Here is an 8,552-nt window from a genome sequence, read left to right as displayed (position 1 = left end):
GGGACACGTTTTGGAGGGGAAGTAGAGGTTCACGTTTCGTAGTCGTTTGGGGTCGCCGATAGTTGTACAAATTCGTTGTTGGACTTGACGGATCCGATTCCTCCGGACGTAGTGGTACATGTTCCGTTTTTTGGAGAGGTACTTGACGAATCCATGTCGACGATAGTCATACACTTGGTCTTGTCGGATCCACAACAACGGTAGTCGTTCTAGGCATCGGGCGTCGGGGTACTTGGCGTTCTTGGCGATTCTGAAGGCGGCGGTAGAGGTACACGTTTTCATAGATGTTCGAGTCACCGGTACAGGAACTTGGCGCATCCAAGGTCTTCGAGCGTAGTGGTACACATGCCATCGGGGTACTTGTCGGATTCGATAGGTACTTGGCAACGGTAAAGGTACACGCGGTCTTCAGACTTGCCGGTCTCGACGAAACGAAGGGGTACTTGGTACAATCCGCATAGTCATGCACTTGTCGTCGAGGGACTTGGCGAAAATCCTGGTCTCAGGTTCTGTAGTCGTCCACAAGGTCCAACGTAGGGTCTTGGCAAAACCCAGGGTGCATCTTGCCAGGCATCGAGGGTGGTGCTGGCCTCCAGCAGAGGAGCAACAAGGGTTGCAGTGGCGATAGGGGCTCAAGGAGAGGTCGGCTGTGGATGCGAAGCTGGGACACGGGAGGATCTGGAGGCGCTGCCAGCCCAGGAGTGGTCAACGGGCCTCGCCCCTTCGATGCATGGAAGCAGGGGATCGAGCTCGTGCTCGACAGAAGGCAGCAACGACACAGGGACAGCAACGACGACAGGGGTCCTCTGGATCCGGACAGGAATGGGACGCCGGTGAGCGGGGTCCAGCGAGGAGCGGAGCGGTTCCCGATTTGGCTCGACGTCAAGGTAGAGGAGGCGCTCAGGGCGGAGCAGATCACAACAGCGGCGAGGTGTGGATGGCGGCGCTCGTGAAGTTGGCCGGAGACGGCAAGGGGCGGCTCGGCGGGGAGCCGTGGCCATGGCAGGAAGGCGAGGGCGACGGTGGAAGGGGTGCACACAATGCGAGAGGAGGTGGCGGAGCTCCATGGCGCGGCGAGAGGAGGGAGGAGCGTGGGAGGCGGCGCTCCGGCTGTCATGCGGTTGCGCGAGGACGACGGGGCAGCAGGGCGCGAGGGTCTCGCGGTGGAGGCGATGAGGGGATTGGGCGTCGAGGGGAGCTCCTCTCCCTGTCCCAATGCGCGCGTGGTGAGAGTGGCGGCGGGAGGAGGAACGAGGAGGAGGGGTCGAGGAGAAAGAGTGCACGTGGGGATCGACTAGGGTTACCAGCGTCGGCGCTGGGCCTTGGGCCACTGGAGGCTGGGCCTAGGTGGGCCGCAGGGAAGGCCCGACTGGCAGCATGCCAGGCTGTTGGTTGGCCGGCCTGGCACTGCTACTGCTATTACTTTTCTTTTACATTTCTTCAGACAGAAATACAAAAAGGAAAGAGCAGGGGGTAAAGGAGAGGGTCTAGAGAAATATAAAAATATTCTCATGATCCTGAAAATGAGCTCTATTTGATAAAATTGGTTTGGACATTTTTAGGGGTAGAAAAATAAAACAAGTTTGAATATGATTCAAACTTGAGGCATTTTTGAACCTAACCAAAACAACTCCAAAGGATCTTAAATTTGACAGAGAGGGTTTAGGCATGGTGAACTAGCATCCGGAAAAGAATGAACATTTCTCGAGGAGGGGAAAAGGTCACTTGCCAAAATGAAAGAAACAAGAAGGAAGGAGGAGGTGATGATGCATGATCATACATGGAGCATCCAACAAAGTGACATGCATGAATATGACAATGCACATGATGATTATGAGAATGCAAAAATACAAGAGGCACAAATGCAACATGACAATGATGGGCATGGCAATGCAATAAACCAAAAGATGAACATGATACAAGAAGCAAAATATGACAATGACACTGATCCGATCAAGGCAACAAACAGTTCAAACACACAACGACAACACGATAAAAGGAAGGCATCTGAAGCTCCGGTCTTGGGGCATCACAGTCGTTGTGGACCGTTTCTCCAAGATGGCACATTTCATTCCTTGCAACAAGATAGACGATGCTTCACATGTTGCCAATCTCTTTTGTAGGGAAATATTGCGTCTACATGGAGTGCCAAAAACGATCGTCTCGGACAGCGACGTCAAGTTCCTTAGCTACTTTGGAAGACACTATGCGCCAAGCTCGAAATCAAGCTACTCTTCTCCACGGCGTATCATCCACAAACCGATGGCCAAACGGAAGTTATCACCCGCACACTCTCCGCTCTACTTCGAGTACTCATCAAGAAGAACATCAAGGAGTGGGAGGAGTGCCTACCTATCGCCGAGTTCGCCTACAACCGAGCAAGACACTCAACAACCGGCAAGTCCCCCTTCGAGGTCGTCTACGGATTCAACCCATTGTCACCATTGGACATTCTTCCTCTACCACTCCAAGAGCGCATCAATTTGGACACAAGTGCACGAGCGACACATCTTAAGAAGGTGCATGAAGATACAAGAAACATCATCGAGCACCAAGTTCAACGCCTTGTGACCAAGCTCAACTTCAACAAGCAACCTATGGTATTCAACTCCAGAGACCTCGTGTGGCTACACCTTCGCAAGGACCGCTTTCCACAAGAACGCAAGTCCAAACTTCGACCACGAGCGGATGGACCCTTCAAGGTGCTCGCACGCTACAACGACAACGCTTACAAGATCGACATCCTGCGCGATAAGTACAACATGAGCGACATCTTCAACGTCAAAGATCTCTCCCCCTTCCATGGTGATGAAGAATTTGATCCGAGGACGGATCTTCCCCAAGGGAGGGGAGATGATGCGGAGCATCCCAAGGTCATCCCCATGGACCCAACTACATCTCCTACGACACCACTCGGACCCATGACACGAGCACGCGCAAGAGCTCTTGAAACCGAGGTGACATCTCTCCTCTCACAATTCCACTTTGATGCACATGAGACATGGCTACTACCTCATATGGACACATTGTGCATACTCGGGTATCAAGGAGAAGTTAAGGAGCGAGGAGAAGAAGGAGAGGAAGATGGACGTGAAGACAGAGACGAAGAAGAAGGGGTGCAGGAAAGGTCCCAGCCACCGGACGACCGGCCGGGACCGGACATCCGGCGCCTGAAGCATCAGCCGAGCCCCAGCGAGCGGACGTCCGGTCCCGACCGAACGACCGGTGCCCCTGCACCCGAGGCAAAGGAGCGGACGTCCGGCCCCGACCGGACGACCAGCGCGACCGCACCCGAGCCAACATCAGCGGAAGTCCGGAGCTACCGGACGTCTGGCACCCCCATCACAGAACGAATCCAGCGGACGTCCGGAGAGACCGGACGACCGAACGCTCATGAGACACCGAACGACCAGTCCCCGGCGGACGTCTGGTACCTGGCTGTGTCCAGTTTCGGGCCCAAGGCCCATGTACCCCTACTTTCGCCTCCATTTGCACTTAGACTATATATAGCCCTCCTATTCCTTCTAGCTAGGGTTAGCATTGGTTTAGCTCATTTGAGAGATAGAGCATTGCTCATCCACATCGGATCTACTCCTCGAGAGAGACCGCGGCCTCTTCGGAGAAGATCCCTTTGGATTCAAGACCTCCTCGCGGACAAGAACATCAAGACCTCCTCACAGAGAAGACCGGCTACCCTTGTATCGTCCCTAGTTAATCGTGTACCGTGTGAACTCTTATGTATCCGAGGATCTAGCACATGTGTGACTATCTTGTGTTGTTTTAGTGATTTTCCCGTGTTCTTCGTGTTCATCGCGGGATCCGCTCATTTCGTGAAAGATCAGGCGATTAGGGTTCTACCCTACATCACCATGTCAAATTCCTGGCTCCGTCCCTGCTCCTCTGCACGCGCACTCTACGACCTCCCCGCCACCTAGGACTGCGCCAGGAGCACCGACGCCGTCCGATGCTTCCTCCCCGGCCACGAGGTCGAGTTCTATGCCACTACATCAACTGGATCGACCACGTCTTCATCGCTACTGTTGTCGGCGTTCTTCCTCAACTTTGACACCTCTGCTACTCCTAGTCACTCACCGGGCCTCCTTGCGCCTCCTTGCTGAGCTACCGCTTGAAAACCCCCTCTCAGTTGGTTGATGCAAGTTTCAATTAAATCGAGAAAAACTCTTAATTTAGGAAGGACATGCGGATGCTATAAATGGATTTGTGGGCTGCCCTCCTAATTTAGATGGGATGGAGTAATGAACATGGCTGACGGATGGTACGAAGAAGGGACATGCACGACTGCTGATTTGGCTGATTTGGCTAGCTAATTAAATGGGATCCTTAGGAACTAAGTCAGCGTTGCATGCAGGAACAGCGGGAAAAAAAAGAGAAATGGATCAGATCGTGCATGCATGCGCGCGAGTGCACACGCGTGAGCTCTAGTGCGAGATCAATTCCGCTCATTAAACTATATTGCTCGATTTTTCCTTCTAAATAATCCCGAACGGATTTTTCCTTTTTGACGAATCTCGGACAGATTTGTGAGCGTTATTTTTGAATTCCCAAGAAGCTTCAGCGAGGGGCGCGCGTGCATGCGCTGGGGTTGTTGCTGTAAGCCAGTTCATCCATTTTTTTTAACACAGCTAATCTATTTTTTCAAGAGAAAAAAAAGTGCGTAGATTGGACAGTGGGCTGGTTCAAATTCCTGAGATAGCCCCAAGAAACTAAAAGGGATGAACCGATGAAGTAGATTTCAGTCTAGGTTTTGTTCAACTTTGATTTATTCATGGATGGTCTCAATAAACTGTCAAACAACAATCATACCAAAAATATCCACGTTTACCAGGATTTTTAATGCTGGACTAATGTGCATTTCTGCTAGACCTCGGCATGCACCTTCCGGTTGCCGCCAGCTTGTGTCGTTTGGATATTATAGTGTCGCATTGATGAGTGTTTTGGTAGACATCCCAATTGTTTTTTCCATTGCAACGCACAGGTATATGTGCTAGACTAATTCTTCCAAACCTTGGTGTTGCAGAATCGATTGTCATAAACGCTTGGTATATACGGTGGCAGAGAATTTATGAAAGAACACCCAGTGGCTTCGCCTGGCAGGACAACATTCTCTATCGACGCAATCAAATCAAACTTTACAGCTGCTCAGAGCATTATACAGCCACATACAGCTACAAGATGAACGTGGACTATCATTGCAGAAACCTTCGGCTGATAGCTACTCCCTCCCTTCCTAAATGTAAGTCTTTGTACAGATTCCAATAAGAGACTACATATGGATGTATATAGACATATTTTAAAGTGTTGATTTATTTATTTTGCTTCATATATAGTCATTTATTGAAATCTTTAAAAAGACTTATATTTAAAAACGAAGGGAGTACAAAATGAACGTGGACGCATCTTTTTTTCATGATGGGTCGGGAGCAACAGCAGTGATTCGAAATTGCAAGCAAGGCAGTAGCAGGTGGCTCATGGCTTCTGAATAATGTGTATGATGCTAGCACAACTGAAATAATAGTTGTGCAAAATGCTTGAAAATATAGGATGCAATGTTATCATGGAGTCTCACTGGAATTAATTCAAGCTTGCACTAGTATGAATGAAGTTTTGAGCTCGGCCACGGCAATACTTGCAGATTGTTTCCAGCGAGCAAAGACTAGGTACAGTTAGCTTTCAGCACTGTCCGTGGCCATACTTGCAGATTGTTTCCAGCAAGCAACAAGACTAGGTGGCCACTTGTAGATTGTTTCCAGCAAGCAACAAGACTAGGTACAGTTAGCTTTCAGCACCGTCCTAGTAACACCAATAGGGTCAAACATAATTTAGCTAAGCATGTTTATGATTCTAAAGTTGTACTCCCTTCATTCTCGAATATTTGTCTTTCTAACGATTTCAACAAATGACTACATACGAACTAAAATGAGTGAATACACACTCTAAAATATGTCTACATATATTCGTATGTTGTAACCATTTGAAATGTCTAGAAAAACAAATATTTGGGAACGGAGGGAGTAGTTTTTGAGGACGGTGATCCTCCTAGCTTTTTTCTTCCACACATCATCTTCGATGTAACTATTATTTGAAAACAATAAAGTGTGCCCAAGGGCATTTCCCCTCAAAAAAAGAACTTGTTAGAGGAAGTGTCAGACGTAGTGTAAAGGTTATTTGTTACGCATATGATCAACCGATCAGGCCATCAAATTGGCAGGTTATATGAATCCTCATGAAAAGTTAGCAAGCTCTAGTACACCAATCAGTTTACACATTCTTCTCGGCAACGAGCCATAAATAATACATGGCTGCGACGGGGCAACTCTACAGGGCCCCCGGTGAGCTGTGAGAAGTGAACTAAAACATCATCTGCTAAAAGCACCTTGAATCGATGATGGGTGTTGTGGTTAGATAAAGGAACACCACATCTCATCTCTGTCACTCCCTCGTGGGGTCTCTCACCTAGGGTTAGCCTCCAGTTTGTGGCTGCCACCTACGTACTTCCCGTTGCTGTTATTATTAGCCTTCTTATGAAGTTTACCCTCATCATCGTGCTGCTGCACTTTGGGCGCTGCGATGCTCATGCCCAGTGTGGTTGTGACCGCAGCAGGTTCCTGAGACTGAATCATTTCACCATTCAGAGTTAGAATACCATCAGGGCAAGTACTACCAAGAATGAAATTGGCATTCCTCATATGTACATATGGCAAAGTATGGGCGGAGTGCCATGTGCTCACCATTAGTTGTGCATTCTGTGCTTCCATATCTTCACAGGCCTTCTTAAGCTGGTCAAGCTCAGTTCTGAGGGCGTTGTTCTCAGTTGTCAGCTCAGCAACCTTCCTGGATAATTCCTCGCACTCTTGCTGATAAACAGTGGAAAGAATCATGTCAATGCAAAAGGATTACTTATAATTAGGACCTTTATTGCAAATGTAAGTACTAAGATGCCACCGCAAAGGATTCAAAGGGAATAGTAATTTTATGTCCCAGCAAGTCACTATGTACAGCTCTGCTTAGTCATACTATTCATGGCTGTGTGTGATGGCATTCCAGAGGAGAGTAGAAAAGAGATGGTCAGCACCTTACCCCATCAACAAAATTTCAAAGGGATAGATTATAGTTTTATGAAGCTGATTTTCAGAGTTTGAATTATGTTTTACAACAAAATTCCTGGTGTCATCTCTAAATTTCTTCTACTGCGGTTGCATGCACACCTCATCAATGGAAACATGCAAGTAAGAAATCAACAAAAATTTAGCTGCCTGGACCAAATTCTAGAGGTGAAATATATAGCAAATATGCAACTATCGCCAATAGTTTTGAGTCCGCTTTACCCTTCTGAGATATTATGAGTGTCAACTCTTCACCCATTTGGGCGACATGGCTGCGTGCACGGACAAATGAGAGTTCAAAACGGACAAGCGCAGACACCATCTGGACGCGTCCAAGTTATAAGGGGCCAAATAATCCCATTCCAGTTGTAGATGCTCTTACCACCCAGAACTTCCCCCTGCGACCGATTTCAGTTACATGATGGCCACGATGTTGAAACCACTCCCAAAACAACCTCAAAGGATGAAGTGCCAAGTGTTGGAAGCTCAGGTGGTTAAGCAAACCAAAAAATTTAAGGGGGTAATTGCACATTTGTGGGCCATTTCTTTTACTAGAAGTGCAAAATAACATGAATGTTCAATATTCGTTCTGCATCTACTCACTTCAGTATTCCGCTTACAAAACAGAAGGTGTGGCTTATGCAGCTGTCACAACTGGTGTCTTTCCTGGAAGGCAATTTTGACGGCAAATTTGACTGAGTTTCAGTACAACAAACATTTCAAAATGTGTGGGAAGGATAGGCAGCCCAGTCAAAAACTGGTATGCCTGCAGTTGTAAGAAAATTGCCTGATTTGATATGTAGTATTCAGCTTATTTTCCAAGTACAAGAAACTAGCATAACCAGAATACAAATTATATATTAAGCAACCCACATTTATTGAACTACTGGGCTTTGCAATGCATAAGGAATAGCCCGGTGATTCAGGTGACAAAAGTCAAGCCCACCTAGAGGCCAAACACTAGCATGTCTGCATGTGCATATCATTACTTGACTGGTTTCTGCTTTCTCCCTAGGGAAAGAAGATACGATACTTTTTGAAGAATGCAATCCCCGCATTCCGGCCCTGCTCTGCAAATCAACATCTGAAGATCTACGGGTCACCATAGTCTTCTGATCCACTAATAAGATTCCGCGCTCGAGATGATGTGATCCATCAACTGGTGGCTCGTGGTGAACTGTGACCATTCAACTGCAACAAGGCAGCATCTGGTGAGGAGGTGAGATCATGCCAAATCCTTCCTGTGGCCTCCGACAGCGAGATGGCGCACTAAATCCCTCCTGCCAGTAATATGGCAGCATCCAGTTGAGAAGGTAGTTTTTTTGCAGGTTCCTCATCTAACTCCCTAATCCACTGTTAGATTTAACTTGACAGTTAACTAAAATGATGAATGCATGATGCATATCCATCCTCTTTGTGGTTCTGTAT

The 8,552-nt window shown here is 47.8% G+C and overlaps 1 protein-coding gene across 3 annotated transcripts in view; it reads right to left on the bottom strand.

Annotated features, from left to right (window-relative positions):
* Nucleotides 1-6,171: 6,171 nt before the first annotated feature.
* The window catches only part of LOC119354592 (DNA-binding protein EMBP-1-like), a 7,164-nt gene continuing 4,783 nt past the window's right edge, over nucleotides 6,172-8,552 (bottom strand). For 2 of the 3 annotated variants that reach the window (XM_037621301.1, XM_037621302.1), the window contains exons 8-9: nucleotides 6,750-6,875; nucleotides 6,172-6,632 (exon numbers count right to left, since the gene is read on the bottom strand). In XM_037621301.1, the coding sequence (XP_037477198.1) occupies nucleotides 6,471-6,632; nucleotides 6,750-6,875 (288 nt within the window). In that variant the 3' untranslated portion in view covers nucleotides 6,172-6,470. The other variant, XM_037621303.1, reaches the window with a different exon arrangement.

This window comes from Triticum dicoccoides, chromosome 2A (assembly GCF_002162155.2).
Source record: "Triticum dicoccoides isolate Atlit2015 ecotype Zavitan chromosome 2A, WEW_v2.0, whole genome shotgun sequence".
Lineage (NCBI taxonomy): Eukaryota > Viridiplantae > Streptophyta > Magnoliopsida > Poales > Poaceae > Triticum > Triticum dicoccoides.
Note: the sequence above shows the minus strand (reverse complement) of the source record. Positions and strands in the feature narration are given on the sequence as shown.